Here is a 22,435-nt window from a genome sequence, read left to right as displayed (position 1 = left end):
GACCTCGACCATTGGGCCCATGTTCTGTCCCAAACAGGATGCTTCTTGATTACCACCCTCCCGAGCCAGAATCAATTCCAAGGTTAAACGTGCCCTGGGCTGACAGGGGTTGATGAGAAGCAAAGATCGAGACAGCACAGACCTGTCACTTCATTGCTCCCTAAGAACAGAGTATGTGGTAGGAGGGAGAAAGGTCCTTTTCAATATCAATTATGATTTTGGCAAACTCCAAAATATATGCTAGCACCAAATGCAGGGAAATATTTTTAATGATGCCCTAATTTAAGAATATGCTTTTGACCATCGAGTATGTGTGTATATGTGTGTATTAGCTTTTCAGCACATATGTAGTCACAACTTTCAAAACTTGCACAACTTGCACAACTACAGCTTCACTGATATAATAGTAGAGAGATAGAGGAAAATACTGATGCTGAAACTCTTACATTCAGAGTAGCATCAATTAATGAGTATAGAAAGTAAAAGTCAAAATTTGCTTTAACAAAAATGTATCCCCCCCAAAGTTCCCCCAAAACACTCATGATAGGACAAAAAAAAATCTAAACCTGATCCAATTATCTTAAAAAACATATAAAACTGGGACACTGTTTAAGATAATTTAGCATCACAGCTGCTTCACAAACGAGTCCCATTGATCTTGCCACTTTGATCTGTGCAGTTCAATTCAATATGGTTGAAGCCAGGATTATCATTTCCATCATCTTCTATTGGATGAGATTTATAGTCTAAAACTTGCTTCTTCTAAAAGAAAATGTTAACATGGTGATTAGAAAAAAGAAACTGTTCGTTCAACTCTAAATAATTGTTATTACTACTTTTCTTTCTCTAAATCAGCTTCATAGTCTATTGAGGCAAAGATAAACAACAGAAATAAATCATTTAAAAAAGGAAGGCAAATACCTTCCTTGTCCAAAAGAAAGTCTGAGGAGTAACTAGTATTCTGTCTTGGTGATAAAAGCACAGTCTTACTAATTTAAGGAAAAAGAAAGCCAACTCACTTTCTTAAAAATGTCAAAATTGGATAAAAAGTCCTCTTTGGTTAGTAGGAATCTGGGGTCTATGTTTTGTTTTCTTCCTCCTGAAAAACATACGTTATTTACATTGTTAAAAAGATATCTGTAACTACCCAGTGACGGACCATCATACACACATTTAACTTGGGCACATTCACTTCTATGCACTTATAAAACACAAAGAGAAAGAGTCTTTTAAATAGTGCTGGAGACTTAGCTTACCATTTCTCTTCCCTCAGTCAGTCTCAGATTCTGCAAGCCTGTCAGTGATACATATGAGTCTAGTGTTTAAAGATAAATAAGGTGATTGTTAAATGCAAGCCAACTGTCTCATCTGGTATCAACTAGGGAAGAGTCATCTGGCCCAATACTGGCAGGAAAACTGGTTTAAATGCATCCTTCATGATCTACCAATAAAATATCAAACCTCTGCATGATGGAGTTGTCCTTCCCCAGTTTAGTGGCTATGAATGTGTGAAGAAATGCAGGAAATTATGAATTGTTGGATAAATTATTTAAATGAAAACCAGTATGATGATAGGTGTTTGATCCAAATTCTCTTCCCTAAAGTTTTGCTCTACAAAAATTATTCTTTGGCTCGGTATTTTATTTGTGAATCAGAGAGGAGGTTTTAAAACTGTGTATCTCAAAGAGTTGTTCTCCAACTACCTCTATCCAAATCACCTAGGAGATGTACCGAACATGCAGATTCCTGGATTCCAACCTGGACTGACCCAATTAGAACCTCTGTGGGTGAAGCCACTGAGTCCTGATTTTTACCAAATTTCCAAGGTGATTCTTCTGCCCTCTAAAGTTTGAGAAACACCATTTTAGTATAAATACTAGATTTTTAATTAAGGGAACCTCTGTTGTTCAGGAGATGGGTTCGACCTTAAATTAATTCATTCAGTATCGTTGAGTGCCTACCATGTTCTAGAGACTCTACCAGGTGCTGGAGAGACAGAGATGAATAAAATAATCACTGCACTCATAGCTCATAGTCTAGGTAGGAAAATATTTACCCCACTTTACCAGTGAAGAGACACATTCATGGTGCACCATCTGTGATTAGGTGAAGCTGAAATGCCAACCAAGTCTGTTTGGCCTGAATTCCTACATATTCCTAGTATCCTACAGTGATCCTAGTAGATCTTTAAATATATTTCCCAAGGAGCATCAGGATTTTATGCTTCTAGACTTTTTTTGCAAGGTTCTCACTGATGGTATGAAGTAGGAATAAGTTATATATGAGATTAATGAAGTTGAAGTGTTTTTTAATCACTGGATGCCTGTTCACCTTCACTTTTTAAAGCAAAAGATAAAGCTGTAGAAGGTTATCAGAATCAAAGTATTTAAGGGGGGGAAAAGGAGCACTCAGAGGGAGTACTCTGACACTCCCATTTTTTTAAAGGAAAAAAAAAAAAGGGTTGAAAAAGGACCAAAGGTCAAATAGGAAAAGGAGATTGGTTAGGTGTGTTCCAGATCTGAACAGTTGGGTTATTGGTGAGAAAAGTTTAAGATCTGTCTTAAAATATATCACAACAGATAAGAGAGTAAACCTACTGTGCTGGAAATTTTACTTACGAGAAAAAGCATAGTCCTTTTTGAAACGAAAGAGAATAGTTTAAACAACTGTTTGAGAGGTAACAAATAGCTACAAACATTATTATAAGTTTACAATAATTATAAATTGTAATGTCTAAATTATAATTATATAATGTTAATATAATCATTGATACAATTATATTAATATCACCACTAATTATTAATATAATTTATTAATTATAAATACACATCCTGTGATATAAGGATCACAGAAGTTTCAAAGACAGTGCTATCCAGGTCCCAAGAAACAATGAGAGACGGTAGAATTCTATAAAGTAGCACCACGCTGGTAGATTTACAGCATAAAGCAAACAAAGGCATCAGGCATACTTGGACAAATTATAGGATTTCCGACGAGTCATAACACATTGAATAAAGAAGGCAGGGGAGCTGCCTCCCCCTGCTTGGTTGCGCTGGATGTGTATGTGTGAGGAAACGTAGGAAATTAGGGAGCCCAGCACTTCTCCCTAACTCCACACTACTGCCCTGCTCCACGCCACCGTGATTGCTCACGTGGGCTACTGCAATAGCCTCTACCTGCCCTCCTTCCCTTACAGAGTATTCTCAAAACTGAATCAGAGCACTCCTTTGAAAATTACTGGAGAAGTCATTTTAAAAATAACCCATGTAGTAAACCTAAGAGACACAGAGATGGAAAGTAGGAGAGAAAAGATAAGAAAATCAGAAGGACTGTCCAAGTTTAAAACATATGACTAACAGGAGTTTCCAGAAAGAGAAAACAGAAAATGGCAGGAAATTACAAAAGAAATAATATAGGAAAGTGCCCTAGAACTGCAGGACACGGGTCTTCAGATTGAAACCCTCCTGAGAGGCTAGGGCAAGGCAGTCATTGTGAAATGGGTCACATGCGAACAGGCAGCAGGCAGCAGGGCACTGGTATTCTCAACAGCAACAAGGCAAGTCGAAGAGAAGTAACACAGCCTCCAGGAACAAGAAAGTTACTCTCAACCTAGGATTCTCTACTCAAATTATCAGCAATTATCAAGCATAAGGAGGAATTAAAGACTTTTTTTTTTTCAGCTATGCAATGTTTCCAAGATCTCTTGTCCACCCTTTCTCAAGAATGTGCTATAGGATGTGCCCCATTCAGTTGAGGGTGTAAACAAGAATTAGGAGTAATGGGATACAGGCAGCAGGGAATCCAACACTGGAGGGAGACCAAGAGAATTCACAGAACGAGGACAAAATGAAGTCCCAGGGTAACAGTTCTATAGCAATCCCAGAGAGCTGTGTATGCTATATTATTGGTTTGATTTCCTTTAAAAATTATTCTTTTAAAGGTTATGAACATCTGAGAAAGGCTTCACACTATGTTTAGATATAAAGATCATAATTATTATTCCTTACATGTGTATACTTCTTTACAAAGCGTCAGTGCAGGACAATGAGACGATCATGGCACAGAGCTATTGTAATGGTATGTGTAAAATCCCTAGCACTGTAGTAGCTATACACAATTTCTTCAAGCCTTTTATTTTTTATCTTACAGAGACCTGTGAGATAGGCAGGTCAATTATTATCCTCATTTTATACATAGGATAGCTAAGGCTCAGAGTAGCTATGTAGTAGCTATAAGTTCTTTCAGCTAATAAATGGCATAACAAAGATTCAAATTGAGGTGGGTCTTCTGTTTTCAAGACCAGGCCGTAAAATTTCCCATGAGTAAGATGGAACAAATAATTAAACTAGTTGTTAGGACTATAGTAAAATAACATAAATACTTATAAAACAGATATAGTAAAAACTAATGTAACGGTAATACAGCAATACTAATGTTTAGTTACCTGTTGATAAGCTGATAAGCATTCCCACAAATAACGTTACCAAAGTTCCAACAGTACTGAAGTATAGATATGATAAAGAATACCAGTTATCCATCAGTGGAGTCCTAAGAGAGAGCAAAAGCATAACCGTAAGATTTCATGCATGCTACTAGCAGCTAACAGTATGTGTCAATAAACCTCATGGCAAAGTCAAAATATAATATTTAATCATGTTTTTAATGTCCACATCTGCTGTTCCAATTTTATCTTACTGGATCAGGAATTAAAAGTATGACTTAATCTTAACCACATACTAGAATACTAAATGTCCATGTTTATTCATTCAACTCTGCTTTGTGTCCCAGGTACTGTTCTTGTTATTGGAAAGTCTGCCATAAAAAAGCTGGATAAGGTTGTTCCTGTCCTCAGAAAGTTTACATTCTAATAGAGAAATGTAATGAACAAGTAAACAAATTAATGAACATCATAATTCCCACTGGTGGAAAGTATATAAGGAAAATGAAACAAGGTAATGTGACATTAACAGGGTAGAAAAAAGGAACTACACTACAAGGAGTGGTCAGGGAAAGTCTTTGTGAAGAAGAGACATTTGAACTGAGATCTGAATAACAAAAGTTCTTGAGAAAGCATTCCACAGAGAGGTAAACACCAGCAGACGGTAGCATAACGAACAAGATATAGAATGGTACAAGATGAGCTAGAGGTCTTTTCGTAGGACTTGGATGAGTTTGGACCTTACTCTCTGGATAGCGGCACACATTGCAGTATTTTTATTATTTTATTTTATTTTTATTTTTTAAATTTACATTTTATTAGAGTTGATGTGTAATATTATATGTTACAGGTGTACAATATAGTGATTCATAAGTTTTAAAGGTTATACTCCATTTATATTCATTATAAAATATTGGCTATACTCCCCATGTTATACAATGTATCCTTGTAGCTTATTTTATACCTAGTAGTTTGTACCTCTTAATCCCCTACCCCTATATTGCCCCTCTCCCCCTTCCCTCTCCCCACTGGCAACCACCAGTATGTTCTCTATATCTGTGAATCTGCTTCTTTTTTGTTATAGTCACTAGTATGTTATGTTTTTTAGATTCCACATATAAGTGATATCATACAGTATCTGTCTTTGTCTGACCTATTTCACTTCCATTTGCAGCAACATGGATCAACTTGGAGGGCATATTGCAGTATTTTAAGTGGAGGAGTGACATGACCTGATCTGCTTCTAAAACAATTGCTCTAAGATTCCACTTTCAGCTTTGATAGAGTAGACCCACCATCCTGCCAAGAACAAAATATGAAAACTGGGAAATGGGAGGAGGCAGGTTTTTGAAGACCTCAGAGAGATCATGGCAGTTAGAACTTGAGAAGCCAACATCCCAGAAAGAAGGGAAAAATAGAGGTGAGCTAGTTAAATTAAGATAATGTGATATATTGGGCCAAAGACAAACAAAATAGAACCGAATAGAAAACTGAAAAACAGACCCACAGAAAAATAGACATTTGGTTTATGTCAAAGTTGCCACTGCATTGCAAAGTGGGGTAAAAGGAGGCTCCGTTCAATAAATGGTGCTTGGTTAACAGAATATCCATATGGGTCATTTTTAAGTCTTTTGTCATTTACAGACAGTTCTGGGTGTACTCTGATGCTTTTGCAAAAATGTTCCTAGAAAAGGGTTTCATCTTCAAGGAATTCATGGAAAAGACTCTGACAAGTACAGGTTTCTGGTAACTGATTATACTGCTGAACTGAATGAATAAGCATTTTCAGAACTCTAATGGAAAACTGATGAATTCATAAAAGTGCTAACAAAAGATCAAGATAAAAAAAATTAATTACATGGGACTGAGTGAACTGATGAGGATGATTATAATTTTTGTGACTTTCTGTTTGAATAAAAAAAAATCCCACAAGGACTCAGAGGCAAAAAATATACAAATCAATTTTCACTGCAAAGTAAAGGAGCTGTTACAGTGGAGGATACTGGACTGAATGTCAGTATTATGACATAGTGAGTGTGTTTCGTGTTTGGTAATTGCAATCATCGTTGCTTTTGTTGTGGCCATCCATTTACAATGCTTGGTGTCAGTTTATTTATCTCTTGTAAAAATAAAATACAGTGTGTGTGTGTGAGTTATGAAAAAAAACAAAAAAAAACCTGTTCTTCTAGTCCAAAAAAAAAGAATATCCATATGGGAAAAAATGAATCTTGATCACTTGAAATCATTTCTGAAGTGGATTACATTTCCCAAGTGGAAATGGAGAACAAGAAAGCTTTTAAATAAAAAAATAGAGGAATAGCTTTATGACCTCAGGGTAGGCAAAGATTTCTTAAACGGAATTCACGAAGGACTAACCATATAGGAAAAGACTGATAAGTTGAACTCAATTAAAATTAAGAAATTCTGACCACTAAAAAGCATCACTAAGAGAGCAAAAAGGCAAGCCAGAGAGTGGGAGAAAAATATTTTCAAAACTTATCTTGTATCTAGAATATATCAAGAAATCCTAAATAAATAAGAAAAGGACAGAGTACCCATTTAAAAATGGACCAAAGATTTCAACAGACAAGCCACAAAAATAGTTATACGAATGGCCAATAAACATGTAAAAAGGTATTGAACTTCATTAATCATAAGGGAAATGCAAGTTAAAAGCACAACAAGCTACCAATATGTACCCATCAAGTACTAGAAACTTAAATAAAAACTGAATCTGGGTAATTGAAACCCAATACTTAGGCAACCAAAACGTATCTTATTTCACCTTTAGCTGTGCGTTCATTCCCCTTGGACTCTAGCCATACTGAACTATGCATGATTTCCTAAGATGCCATGTGGCTTCAGGCCTTCATGCCTCTGCATATGTTGCCTTCGTTCTGCAACATACACTCCATCCTCCTTTTGTTCCCACTGCCCAATCCTGTTCACCTGAGTAACTCCAGTTCATGAAATACTTCTCTAAGAAGCATCTTCCGCCCAGGAAGAGTTAGGCTCTTCCTCCTCCTGGATCCCATGAGAGCCTATGAATACTACTGTTCACAACATTGTTTAATTGTTTATTCTCTTGTTCAACTTCTCTTCTGGTCGTTTCTGTGACAAGAATAACTTTCCAGACCTTCTCCTCTAGCCAACTTCTGCATTCTTCAAGTATTAGTAGATCTTGAAGTCTGTGCTAATCTACACTCCAACTTTGTTTATAATCATTCTTTTAACAAATACTTTCAACTAGTTATTAGCTAGTTATTATACTTACCATGCGTACTGAGTTCCTTGTTTTGTGTATAGTAGCATGTTCTCTCCAGCTAGATTATAATTGCCTGGAAGGCAGGAACCACGGTGGATGGGAGGGGAAGACTGTCTATGGATATTACATAAATGGTCAGCCCAGTGCCGGGTGCATAGTTCATGCTCAAAAATTCTTGTTTATTAGCTGAGTTATTTTATAAATAAGCTAACATATAAAAGTGATTGTTATGGTACCAGGCACATAGTAAACCTCAGCTAATTTATTTGTTTCAGAAATCCGAATAACCAATTTGCTTTACTCTTTTAAATTAAAAGAGACATTTACATAATCAGGAAAAAGGCTAAGCAAAATTGTAAAACAAAAAGCACGACTTCAACGTCCTCCTACTTACACTTAATTAATAATTGCTCCCTTTTTCACTCTCTAATGACTTCCTGACTACCCCCCCCACATTAGTGCATTCATGCTTATCCGGACTACTCACTGTATTTCTGTGCACCCCTCTCACCACAGCACCCCACCTAGTCAAACCTTCCCCCATATATGCCTCAGGCTCTGGAACTATCTTTTCTCTCTACCCATGCAGAGTTTACCAGCCTTGAACTCCCACTGACAAGTGTTCTCACTGCTGAATTCCCTCTGGGACATAAATCACCAATGATGTTTATATGTATGGTCACATTCTTTCTCCCAGGAGTGTGTCCATTTCAAGAGGGAGATGCCATGTCTTGTCTCAAATGGAATGATTCTCCAATGGTTTCATTCTAGGCAAGCTGGAACTGGGGCAATACTTCAGGGGAAGTGGCCTCATCTTTGTATTCCTTAAATGTATCCATGCGTTTTGTGCTTTAAGGCTGGAGATGTATTGATATATATCCACTAAGGGGAGTCTTGCCCTCACATCCACTGTGCAGTGAAATAGTGATATAAAAAAAGGTCTACATCATTTCATTAAATCAGACAATATCAATATCCAAAAGCTCAAAAATGTACTGCATAACTGAAAACTCTAGCAGGAAGATCACCGCTGTGACTTATTGCCAATGCTCTAAAGATATGGCATCTTTAAAACTGAACAAATAGCAATTACCCAACATATTTAGATATACTGTAGCTTTTAGCTGGTAAAGGCTATACTTTAAAAACTATATATGCAATGTGTCTTTTAGCATTTTACTTTTCATTTTAAAGGTTTTTCAGTGTACAGAGGCATTTTTTCATTCAACTGGAGCCAGTATTTATTAGCATTTACCCGTAAAAGAATTTTTTTTGTTACTATTCAAGTCTCCTCTGCATCTGTAGGTGAGGTAGATGTTTCTATTGAAACTAAGAAAATAGGGCATTTTTTGCTATTTCTGAACAAAATATCATAGCCAGAAAGCCACATGGGCTCTCCCCATTTCAGAATTAGGCAAAATCACAGCACTGAAGGCAAGAAAAGCAACTGGGGTTCTCTACCTGTCACATACATTTTAAAAAATACAACAGTATAAAGCTCAGTTCAGTACCTTTCAACGTTGTACACTTGAAAAGCACTGGTAGAAAATGGCACTTCTGTGGTTGTCATCCAATCTGTCCCATTGTATGTGCTGTTACAGCCGTAGGTTTCAAGGCTTAATGGCATAGTTCTCTCAGGAAGTGGAGGATAAAGTTGAGCTCCAATTCCGACCCACAAAGAAACGGTAAATCCAGCCAGCAGACCCACAAGTGCTCCCTGCAAAACAGGAGTACTTCTCAAAAAAAATAATACAGTTTGCTTTGAAATGGAAATTAACATTAGGAGCTTAAGCTCAACATGGTCCAAGCCAAATTTACCAGTCCCCTCCTAAAACTCTTTTCCCCTGTAAGCTCCTTGCCTCTTGCCAAGAGCAGCATGGGTCCCTGGTCCCTCAGCCCAAAGCCCTGGGGTCTCTGGAACCCCCCATATAATTCATATCTCTATCTCGCCAATCACCAATTCCTGCCCATTTTTCTTTTCCTTTGTCTCATAATTCCATTCCTTCCACTCTGTTTCCATGGCCAGCACTCTGTTTTGGCCTCCTTGTCTCTTTACACCCAATAACTACAACAGTCATGCAGCTGACTTCAGGCCAACTGTTCCCTCTATTTTCATTTAATCCATGAAAAAATGGCATGCCATCTGAGCAGCAACAGACACGAAGAAGAAAACATCCACAGAATTTATTCCTATACATAGCAACATGCATGTCTGTAACTGTACTGCAGGAAAATTAGGGGAAAATAGCCAGCTGTTTTCACAAATGACTGCAATGGTACATTACATACAACCAAACCATCTCTAGAGATAAGTGGAGATTTCCTCTCTGAAGACATTTGGTTTCCCAGTCTTTGGAAGACGTGGGTTCCCCTGCCTGCTTTTCACCAGTAATCCAAGTAGTTTTGATCAGTCAGTCAGTCCTTGAATGATTTAAGCCCTAGTTCCAAATGATGAAGATGAAAGCAAATCTTGAGCTGGGAAGCGCCTTCCTCTGTGGTGAAATTTCTCCCCTTTCTTTAAGAATAATGATCAGATATTACGACAGGAATAACAGTTCTTACTTCCCCTTCTAAGGGCGTGTTGGACCTAGTCAGCTATAGCATTTCTGGAGGCAACTCATGGTGGAAATAAATGTCAAAAATCAAAAGTCAGTCTTCTTTTAACATTTCAGGCACTCAACAAACCACTATGCATTTCATAATGCAAAGAATCTCATCAAAGCTTCAACATTCTGAGGTGGACACAAACTGCTCGCTTTCATTTTGATTAATTTCTGCCAAACTAGCTTTTCATATGACACTTTGTTGAGAATTATTGTTAACAATAATAACGATGATAATAGCCCTTATTAGTATCTGCCTTACCAATTCCTAATGCCTCATGAGGAAAATGGAATTCTAAATGTAAAGTCATAGTTCTGCAGTTATTCCCCATCTGTCTGAAACAACCACACATACATTACCAGCTTCCCCTGAACTTCAGCTTACAGCAGGACTGAACTAGTGGAGTTCCTCCTGGATTTCAGAGAAGTAATTTCAATTTCACTTATTCTAAACAAAACTTGGCCTCAAAGCACAGATATGTCTATGTAGAAGAAATGAGCTATTACCTCTTTCGGAATACAATTCCCAGTTATAATCACTCCTTTGGGTCTAAAACCATGTTGGCGGAGCTACATCTTTAAATATCAGGAGTGTAAATTTTCTGACCAAAGTGCTGAAGATTTTATCCTATTTCTTCTCTTTACTGTACTCCAGCTAGTCAGGTATCCTCAGCTCTACTGCCCTGAAATCTTGCATATCTGAGCCTGTCGATCTCCTTTAAATCCTAGTGATTAATTTTCAAGAACGGCGAAAAAGTAGATGCGTACAAAATGTTGTTCCTTTAGTTATATAATATTCATAATATATATTATAGTATATATTACATATCATATTGTATATTGTTTCATAATATATATCCTTTAGTTATGTTATATAATACTCTATAATATATTGTATTTATAAATATGTTATTATATAATTTAATTGTATGATATTCATAATATATATTATTCTGGTAGTTTCCATTTAGTTTCACACATGCAGGGTCCCAATGCATAGTACGTTCATTGTGTATCCCAGCAAAGTCAATATGAGTAATTTAAGACATCCAGACAGGTCACTAATGACAAATATCAAAGGAACCACATCTTTACAATTGAGAAAAAAATTATAGAGGCGCTACTGCAGTTGGAAAAGTAGGCTTTACACATATTCATTTTTAATACTTACTATTGAGTTGGCAAAGGGAACCAAAATCCCCAAAGCAAATAAGCCCAGAAGTGGTCCCCCAACCATGCCAAATATGCTGAGTGCGGCCTACAAAAATAATAAAAAGTCATCAGTTAGCAATCTCAAATCCAAAGTTAAAATGCTTTAATTTCATCAGGATGAGGATTTAAAGTATTCAGCCTCCTCCTGACATTCATGGCAGCCTTGCCATTGACAAAGAGAACTTGGAAGCTTCTTCTCAGTCGCAAGTTCCATCAGCTCATTCAAGTACCCTCAATAAGAAAAGCAAAATGCAAAGAGGTTAGAGAATCATGAGACAAGAGGGACACTGCTCCTCCTGGTATTGTTCTTGTAGATACTAATAATCAACCACATCACTTCTTTGTGCCTTGGTAGTCTCAAAATCCCCTGCAAAAGCAGATTGTGGGTAAGTACTGCTAAGAGACCAGAGGTGGCAATGAAACCCAATGCTATCCTTGATTTCCTAAGGATAAAACTAGAATGAGAAGTATGGTTAAAAAAAAGATTGGGGGGAATCGGGAAGATGGCGGAAGAGTAAGACACGGAGATCACCTTCCTCCCCACAGGTACACCAGAAATACATCTACACGTGGAAAAACTCCTACAGAACACCTACTGAACTCTGGCAGAAGACCTCACACCTCCCCAAAGGCAAGAAACTCCCCATGTACTTGGGTAGGGCAAAAGAAAAAAGAATAAACAGAGACAAAAGGATAGGGACGGGACCTGCACCAGTGGGAGGGAGCTGTGAAGGAGGAAAGCTTTCCACACACTAGGAAGCCCCTTCGCCGGCGGAGAGTGCGGGTGGCGGAGGAGAGCGCAGCAACAGGGAAGCGGAGGGGAAAGCGGGGAGATTCCCGCACAGAGGATTGATGCCGACCGGCACTCACCAGCCAGAGAGGCTTGTCTGCTCACTCGCCGGGGCGGGCTGGGCTGGGAGCTGAGGCTCGGGCTTCGGTTGGATCCCAGGGAGAGGACTGGGTTTGGCTGCGTGAACAGAGGCTGCAGGGGGTTTGTGTGCCACAGCTAGAAGGGAGGGAGTCCGGCGCAAAGTGTGGACCTGCCAAAGAGGCAAGAGACTTTTTTTTCCTTCTTTGTTTCCTGGTGCTCGAAGAGAGGGGATTAAGAGCGCTGCTTAAAGGAGCTCCAGAGACGGGCGCGAGCCGCGGCTAACAGCGCAGACCCCAGAGACGGGCATGAGACGCTAAGGCTGCTGCTGCCGCCACCAAGAAGCCTGTGTGCGAACACAGGTCACTATCCACACAACCCCTCCCAGGAGCCTGTGCAGCCCGCCACTGCCAGGGTCCCAGGATCCAGGGACAACACCCCCGGGAGAACACACAGCGAGCCTCAGGCTGGTGCAACGTCACGCCGGGCTCTGCCGCCGCAGGCTCGCCCCGCATCCGCACCCCTCCCTACCCCCGTCCTGAGTGAGCCAGAGCCCCCGAATCAGCGGCTCCTTTAACCCCGTCCTGTCTGAGCGAAGAACAGACGCCCTCCGGCGACCTACACGCAGAGGCGGGGCCCAATCCAAAGCTGAACCCCGGGAGCTGTGCGAACAAAGAAGAGAAAGGGAAATCTCTCCCAGCAGCCTCAGAAGCAGCGGATTAAAGCTCCACAATCAACTTCACGTACCCTGCAACTGTGGAATACATGAATAGACAACGAATCATCCCAAATTGAGGAGGTGGACTTTCAGAGCAAGATTTATTATTTTATCCCCTTTTCCTCTTTTTGTGAGTGTGTATGTGTATGCCTCTGTGTGAGATTTTGTTTGTATAGCTTTGCTTTCACCATTTGTCCTAGGGTTCTGTTTTTTTTCTTAATATTTTTTATTTTCATAACTTTTTTAAATTTTATCTTAGCTCTTCTTTCCTTCCTTCTTTCCTTCCTTCCTTTCTTTCTTCACTTTCCCCCTTTTATTCTGAGCCATGTGGATGAAAGGCTATTGGTGCTGCAGCCAGGAGTCAGTGCTGTGCCTCTGAGGTGGGAGAGCCAACTTCAGGACTGGTCCACAAGAGACCTCCCAGCTCCACATAATATCAAATGGTGAAAATCTCCGAGAGATCTCCATCTCAACACCAACACCCAGCTTCACTCAATGACCAGCAAGCTACAGTGCTGGACACCCTATGCCAAACAACTAGCAAGACAGGAACACAACCCCACCCATTAGCAGAGAGGCTGCCTAAAATCATAATAAGTCCACAGACACCCCAAAACACATCACCAGACGTGGACCTGCCCACCAGAAAGACAAGATCCAGCTTTATCCACCAGAACACAGGCACTAGTCCCCTCCACCAGGAAGCCTACACAACCCACTGAACCAACTTTAGCCACTGGGGACAGACACCAAAAACAACGGGAACTGCAAACCTGCAGCCTGCAAAAAGGAGACCCCAAACACAGTAAGATAAGCAAAATTAGAAGACAGAAAAACACACAGCAGATGAAGGAGCAAGATAAAAACCCACCAGACCTAACAAATGAAGAAGAAATAGGCAGTCGACCTGAAAAAGAATACAGAATAATGATAGTAAAGATGATCCAAAATCTGGGAAATAGAATAGAGAAAATGCAAGAAACATTTAGCAAGGACCTAGAAGAACTAAAGATGAAACAAGCAATGATGAACAACACAATAAATTAAATTAAAAATACTCTAGATGGGATCAATAGCAGAATAACTGAGGCAGAAGAACGGGTAAGTGAACTGGAAGACAAAATAGTGGAAATAACTACTGCAGAGCAGAATAAAGAAAAAAGAATGAAAAGAACTGAGGACAGTCTCAGAGACCTCTGGGACAATATTAAACACAACAACATTCAAATTATAGGGGTTCCAGAAGAAGAAGAGAAAAAGAAAGGGACTGAGAAAATATTTGAAGAGATTATAGTTGAAAACTTCCCTAAAATGGGAAAGGAAATAGTTAATCAAGTCCAGGAAGCACAGAGAGTCCCATACAGGATAAATCCAAGGAGAAACACGCGAAGACACATATTAATCAAACTGTCAAAAATTAAATACAAAGAAAACATATTAAAAGCAGCAAGGGAAAAATAACACACAAGGGAATCCCATAAGGTTAACAGGTGATCTTTCAGCAGAAACTCTGCAAGCCAGAGGGGACTGGCAGGACATATTTAAAGTGATGAAGGAGAAAAATCTACAACCAAGATTAGTCTATGCAGCAAGGATCTCATTCAGATTTGATGGAGAAATTAAAACCTTTACAGACAAGCAAAAGCTGAGAGAGTTCAGCACCAAACCAGCTTTACAACAAATGCTAAAGGAACTTCTCTAGGCAAGAAACACAAGAGAAGGAAAAGACCTACAATAATGAATGCAAAACAATTAAGAAAATGGGAATAGGAACATACATATTGATAATTACCTTAAATGTAAATGGATTAAATGCTCCCACCAAAAGACACAGACTGGCTGAATGGATACAAAAACAAGACCCATATATATGCTGTCTACAAGAGACCCACTTCAGACCTAAAGACACATACAGACCGAAAGTAAGGGGATGGAAAAAGATATTCTGTGCAAATGGAAACCAAAAGAAAGCTGGAGTAGCAATTCTCATATCAGACAAAATAGACTTTAAAATAATGATTATTAGAAGAGACAAAGAAGGACACTACATAATGATCAAGGGATTGATCCAAGAAGAAGATATAACAATTGTAAATATTTATGCACCCAACATAGGAGCACCTCAATACATAAGGCAAATACTAACAGCCATAAAAGGGGAAATTGACAGTAACAAATTCATAGTAGGAGACTTTAATGCCCCACTTTCACCAATGGACAGATCATCCAAAATGAAAATAAATAAGGAAACACAAGCTTTAAATGATACATTAAACAAGATGGACTTAACTGATATTTATAGGACATTCCATCCAAAAACAACAGAATACATATTTTTCTCAAGTGCTCATGGAACATTCTCCAGGATAGATCATATCTTGGGTCACAAATCAAGCCTTGGAAATTTAAGAAAATTGAACTCATATCAAGTATCTTTTCCGAACACAATGCTATGAGACTAGATATCAATTACAGGAAAAGATCTGTAAAAAATACAAACACATGGAGGCTAAACAACACACTACTTAATAACGAAGTGATCACTGAGGAAATCAAAGAGGAAATCAAAAAATACCTAGAAACAAATGACAAAGGAGACACGACGACCCAAAACCTATGGGATGCAGCAAAAGTAGTTCTAAGAGGGAAGTTTATAGCAATACAATCTTACCTTAAGAAACAGGAAACATCTCGAATAAACAACCTAACTTTGCACCTAAAGCAATTAGAGAAAGAAGAACAAAAAACCCCCAAAGTTAGCAGAAGGAAAGAAATCATAAAGATCAGTTCAGAAATAAATGAAAAAGAAATGAAGGAAACTATAGCAAAGATCAATAAAACTAAAAGCTGGTTCTTTGAGAAGATAAACAAAATTGATAAACCATTAGTCAGACTGATCAAGAAAAAAAGGGAGAAGACTCAAATCAATAGAATTAGAAATGAAAAAGGAGAAGTAACAACAGACACTGCAAAAATACAAAAGATCATGAGAGATTACTACAAGCAACTCTATGCCAATAAAATGGACAACCTGGAAGGAATGGACAAATTCTTAGAAATGCACAACCTGCCATGACTGAATCAGGAAGAAATAGAAAATATGAACAGACCAATCACAAGCATTGAAATTGAAACTGTGATTAAAAATCTTCCAACAAACAAAATCCCAGGACCAGATGGCTTCACAGGCGAAGTCTATCAAAAATTTACAGAAGAGCTAACACCTATCCTTCTCAAACTCTTCCAAAATATAGCAGGGGAAGGAACACTCCCAAACTCATTCTACGAGGCCACCATCACTCTGATACCAAAACCAGACAAGGATGTCACAAAGAAAGAAAACTACAGGCCAATATCACTGATGAACATAGATGCAAAAATCCTCAACAAAATAATAGCAAACAGAATCCAACAGCACATTAAAAGGATCATACACCATGATCAAGTGGGGTTTATTCCAAGAATGCAAGGATTCTTCAATATACGCAAATCAATCAACGTGATACACCATATTAACAAATTGAAGGAGAAAAACCATATGATCATCTCAATAGATGCAGAGAAAGTTTTCGACAAAATTCAACCCCCATTTATGATAAAAAACCTGCAGAAAATAGGCACAGAGGGAACTTTCCTCAACATAATAAAGGCCATATATGACAAACCCACAGCCAACATCGTCCTCAATGGTGAAAAACTGAAAGCATTTCCACTAAGATCAGGAATAAGACAAGGCTGCCCACTCTCACCACTCTTATTCAACATAGTTTTGGAAGTTTTAGCCACAGCAATCAGAGAAGAAAAGGAAATAAAAGGAATCCAAATCGGAAAAGAAGAAGTAAAGCTGTCACTGTTTGCAGATGACATGATACTATATGTAGAGAATCCTAAAGATGCTACCAGAAAAATACTAGAGCTAATCAATGAATTTGGTAAAGTAGCAGGATACAAAATTAAGGCACAGAAATCTCTGGCATTCCTATACACTAATGATGAAAAATCTGAAAGTGAAATCAAGAAAACTCTCCCATTTACCACTGCAACAAAAAGAATAAAATATCTAGGAATAAACCTACCTAAGGAAACAAAAGACCTGTATGCAGAAAATTATAAGACACTGATGAAATAAATAAAAGATGATACAAATAGATTGAAACATATATCATGTTCTTGGATTGGAAGAATCAATATTGTGAAAATGACTACTACCCAAAGCAATCTACAGATTCAATGCAACCCCTATGAAACTACCACTGGCATTTTTCACAGAACTAGAACAAAAAATTTCACAATTTGTATGGAAACACAAAAGACCCCAAATAGCCAAAGCAATCTTGAGAACAAAAAATGGAGCTGGAGGAATCAGGCACCCTGACTTCAGACTATGCTACAAAGCTACAGTAATCAAGACAGTATGGTACTGGCACAAAAACAGAAATATAGATCAATGGAACAGGATAGAAAGCCCAGAGATAAACCGACACACATATGGTCGCCTCATCTTTGATAAAGGAGGCATGAGTGTACAGTGGAGAAAGGACAGCTTCTTCAATAAGTGGTGCTGGGAAAACTGGACAGGTACATGTGAAAGTATGAGATTAGATCACTCCCTAACACCATACACAAAAATAAGATCAAAATGGATTAAAGACCTAAATGTAAGGCCAGAAACTATCAAACTCTTAGAGGAAAACATAGGCAGAACACTCTATGACATAAATCACAGCAAGATCCTTTTTGACCCACCTCCTAGAGAAATGGAAATAAAAACAAAAATAAACAAATGGGACCTAGTGAAACTTAAAAGCTTTTGCATAGCAAAGGAAACCATAAACAAGACCAAAAGACAACCCTCAGAATGGGAGAAAATATTTGCAAATGAAGCAACTGACAAAGGATTAATCTCCAAAATTTACAAGCAGCTCATGCAGCTCAATATCAAAAAAACAAACAACCCAATCCAAAAATGGGCAGAAGACCTAAATAGACATTTCTCCAAAGAAGATATACAGACTGCCACAAACACATGAAAGAATGCTCAACATCCTTAATCATTAGAGAAATGCAAATCAAAACTACAATGAGATATCATCTCACACCAGTCAGAATGGCCATCATCAAAAAATCTAGAAACAATAAATGCTGGAGAGGGTGTGGAGAAAAGGGAACACTCTTGCACTGCTGATGGGAATGTGAATTGGTACAGCCACTGTGGAGAACAATATGGAGGTTCCTTAAAAAACTACAAATAGAACTACCATATGACCCAGCAATCCCACTTCTGGGCATATACCCTGAAAAAACCATAATTCAAAAGGAGTCATGTACCAAAATGTTCATTGCAGCTCTATTTACAATAGCCAGGACGTGGAAGCAACCTAAGTGTCCATCGACAGATGAATGGATAAAGAAGATGTGGCACATATATACAATGGAATATTACTCAGCCATAAAAAGAAACGAAATTGAGCTATTTGTAATGAAGTGGATGGACCTAGAGTCTGTCACACAGAGTGAAGTAAGTCAGAAAGAGAAAGACAAATACCGTATGCTGACACATATATATGGAATTAAAAAAAAAATGTCATGAAAAACCTAGGGGTGAAACAGGAATAAAGACACAGACTTACTAGAGAATGGACTTGAGGCTATGGGGAGGGGGAAGGGTAAACGGTGACAAAGCGATAAAGAGGCATGGACATATATACACTACCAAAAGTAAGGTAGTTAGCTAGTGGGAAGCAGCCGCATAGCACAGGGAGATCAGCTCAGTGCTTTGTGACCGCCTGGAGGGGTGGGATAGGGAGGGTGGGAGGGAGGGAGACGCAAGCGGGAAGAGATATGGGAATATATGTATATTTATAACTGATTCATTTTGTTGTGAAGCTGAAACTAACATACCATTGTAAAGCAATTATACTCCAATAAAGATGTTAAAAAAAATAAAAAATAAATAAATAAAAAAAAAGAAGGAAAAAAAAAAAAGAAACGAAATTGAGCTATTTGTAATGAAGTGGATGGACCTAGAGTCTGTCACACAGAGTGAAGTAAGTCAGAAAGAGAAAGACAAATACCGTATGCTGACACATATATATGGACACTAAGAAAAAAAAATGTCATGAAGAATCTAGGGGTAAGACGGGAATAAAGATACAGACCTACTAGAGAATGGACTTGAGGATATGGGGGGGGGAAGGGTAAGCTGTGACAAAGTGAGAGAGTGGCATGGACATATATACACTACCAAACGTAAAATAGATAGCTAGTGGGAAGCAGCTGTATAGCACAGGGAGATCAGCTCGGTGCTTTGTGACCACCTAGAGGGGTGGGATAGGGAGGGTGGGATGGAGGGAGATGCAAGAGGGAAGAGATATGGGAACATATGTATATGTATAACTGATTCACTTTGTTATAAAGCCAAAACTAACACACCATTGTAAAGCAATTATACTCCAATAAAGGTGTAAAAGAAAAAAAAAAGATTGATCAAGTCATGTAGAAAGATTTAAACCTTACTAATTGCAATCTTTGCTTTGATGTAGAGATGCCAAAATCATGATAGTGAAATAAAATGTACAGTATGAAGAACAGAGAAATGCAAAATGCTGAAACTTTCAAGAGATGTGTGTTCCCAATATTCAAATGGCTAATTTTTGAAAGTGGACAGAACTGTAAAAGAAGAATCAGGGACACACAGGTTTGTCCACAGAGTAAATGTGACAGATAGAACAGAATGAATAAATCAAAAAATATATATATATGCTCAAGAAAAATTTTAGAGCATACAGACTGCAGTCCTGGGTTAAAAAAAAAAAAAAGAAGCTTACCTCGTGGACTAGGGAAAGGAGTGAGGATATTATGACAGAGGAGAACTAGTGTTCGAGGAGGATATGGACTCAGGATATGATCCTAAGGAGTCATTTCACAGCATCTCTTGAACCAGAGTCCAGTAGGAAGGAAGGTAGACTTTATGCAAAATGTGAAAGAAGTCACTTGGCCCATGTAGTGGTCACTGTGACAGTGTGACCTAGAGCCAGTTTTGGAGATATAAGGAATATACCCCCCAAAATACCCATCTCAGGAAATAAGACCTTGGCTAGAGAGAAAGCAAGGAAGAGTTGCCTTGGAGCTATGATGACTCTCCTAGAATATCTCATTACCTATACTCAGGCCAGAGCTGGTATATGAAAAAGGGGAAATCAACCACAATAAGAACTATAAGTAATAATGCAGACTATGGAGGAAAGCACACAAAGAGGAGTTTTGGTGGTTATGGCTTAGTTGTACCAGGTAAGCTTAGAGCTTCTGGACCTAATTCATTCATTCACTAATTCATATAATCAGAATGAGGTCACACTATTTTAACAACTGGTATGCCCTAAGCAACCACCAACCAGAAAGGACCCAAGTTGGGTCTGAAGCAGGAGCCTGGAGCAGGAGCCTGGAGGACTTGCTGTGTCCAGCATTAACCTTCTGGGTCCTGGTCCCAGAGTTGGAGCCCAGGTGGCCATGGAAGTTTCATGGACCACTTAGGTGTGATCAGATAAGTAGATATTTATGAACCAATACATAAATAGGTACATTCAACCTGAATTTGTAGAATGTCTACTTTGTCCTGGACACTGCAGTAGGCACCAGGTATTTGATACAGTATCAAAGAACAATGTCATAATCCTCACCTTCATGGAGTTATAAACTATTTAGTAAAACAGACATTAAATGAGTAACTGCAATAAAGTATTGTAATGGGGATGATACGAGAAATACAAGGTGCTCTGGGAACATTTGGTAGAGGGGAACTCAAACCTATCCAGGGAACAGAAAGGGCCTTTTTGAAAAATAATGTTTAAGTTGAAACTTGAAGAACAAATAAGACTTAGACAGTTGAAGGGTACTCCAGACAGGGGGAAGAGTCCATGCTGAGGCTTGGATGCTAAAAACTGTGAAGTCCACTCAAGGTTCAGAAAGAAGAGGTTAGGGGACTTCCCTGGTGACGCAGTGGATAAGACTCCACACTCCCAATGCCGGGGGCCCAGGTTTGATCCCTGGTCAGGGGACTAGATCCCACATGCATGCCACAACTAAGAAGCTCGCATGCTGCAACGAAGTAGCCCACCTGACACAACGAAGGAGCCCACCTGCCTCAACTAAGACCCAGCACAACCAAGTAAGTAAATAAATAAATAAATATTTTTTAAAAAAACAGGCTATTCCAAAGATTAGTCTGTCCTCTCCATTCCAACACTTCCAAAGAAGCAAGACAGTTTTCCAACACAAAAATGCTCTCTAACAAAAATTTAGCAAATGCCACAAGACATGAAGGACTCTTTAGGCAATAAAAAATTTATTTCCACTCATAGGAAGATGGAGTACGTGTACTTTTCCCTATTCCTCCTGCTAATAAAACTAAGACTCCTGGACATTACATATGAAACAAACATAAGAAGAATCTAAAAGGTCAAGAGAAGACGGCAGACTAGCTAGGACTTCGGGACCTGAAGAACAATATAATGGTGAGGTCTCTGAGTTTTCTTTTTGGCCCACATATCCCAGTCTTAGAGCTGAAGAAGCTGGCAATCCAGAAATGACAATATGTGCAGGCCAAAAAAATCCAGCAAAGACCAGAAAAGGAGCAACTTAGCAAGAAAGAAAACTTTTAGATAATAACTGCTCAATTCCAGCCAAATGCCACAGAATAAACTGTTCCCCCACATACACATGCCAGAAAAGGCAAAGTAGGGAGCCTAGATTCCATCCCCCACCAGCCTATAACAAGGCACCCCATTCCCTCCCTGCTCAGGCAATGTCATAGGAGGCCTAATGGAGAATCAGGACTTTCACCATTGCCCAGCAGGAACAAGACCACCTTCACCATGATGTCAGTGGAGATTGTTCCCAACCAGCAAAATAAGAAATTCCTCCCCTGGATGTCAACAGAGGCCAACTTGGGAACCTGGACTTCTACATCCACCTGGCAGTAATGAGACAGCTCCCTCCCTTACACTGTTGAAGTGGTATCAGAGAAAGAAAACCAAAACAGAAGGTGCATGTAAGATCTATAGTCTCACCACATAATATAAAAATGTCCAGGTTTCAACTGAAGTTCACTTTTCAGAGCAGGAATTAGGAAGATCTCAAAATGAATGAAAAAAGACAATCAATAAATGCTGATAGAGAAGTGACAGATATATTAGAATTATTTCACAAATTTTCAAGCAGCCATGATAAAACTGCTTCAGCAATTAGAACATGCTTGAAACAAATGAAAAAGTAGAAGGCCTTAGCAAAAAAAAAAAAAAAAAAAAGAAAGTATCAGCAAAAACATAGATGA

General features: G+C 38.7%; 1 protein-coding gene across 1 annotated transcript in view; it reads right to left on the bottom strand.

Moving 5' to 3' along the window:
- Nucleotides 1–636: 636 nt before the first annotated feature.
- SLC5A8 (solute carrier family 5 member 8) overlaps nt 637–22,435 on the bottom strand; it is a 62,211-nt gene continuing 40,412 nt past the window's right edge. Inside the window, exons 11-15 of the mRNA XM_060164976.1 lie at nt 11,478–11,564; nt 9,215–9,420; nt 4,445–4,548; nt 1,020–1,099; nt 637–762 (exon numbers count right to left, since the gene is read on the bottom strand). Of these exons, the coding sequence (XP_060020959.1) occupies nt 637–762; nt 1,020–1,099; nt 4,445–4,548; nt 9,215–9,420; nt 11,478–11,564 (603 nt within the window). The remainder of the gene's footprint in view (nt 763–1,019; nt 1,100–4,444; nt 4,549–9,214; nt 9,421–11,477; nt 11,565–22,435) is intronic.

Source organism: Lagenorhynchus albirostris, chromosome 11 (assembly GCF_949774975.1).
Source record: "Lagenorhynchus albirostris chromosome 11, mLagAlb1.1, whole genome shotgun sequence".
NCBI classification, from domain to species: Eukaryota; Metazoa; Chordata; class Mammalia; order Artiodactyla; family Delphinidae; genus Lagenorhynchus; species Lagenorhynchus albirostris.
Note: the sequence above shows the minus strand (reverse complement) of the source record. Positions and strands in the feature narration are given on the sequence as shown.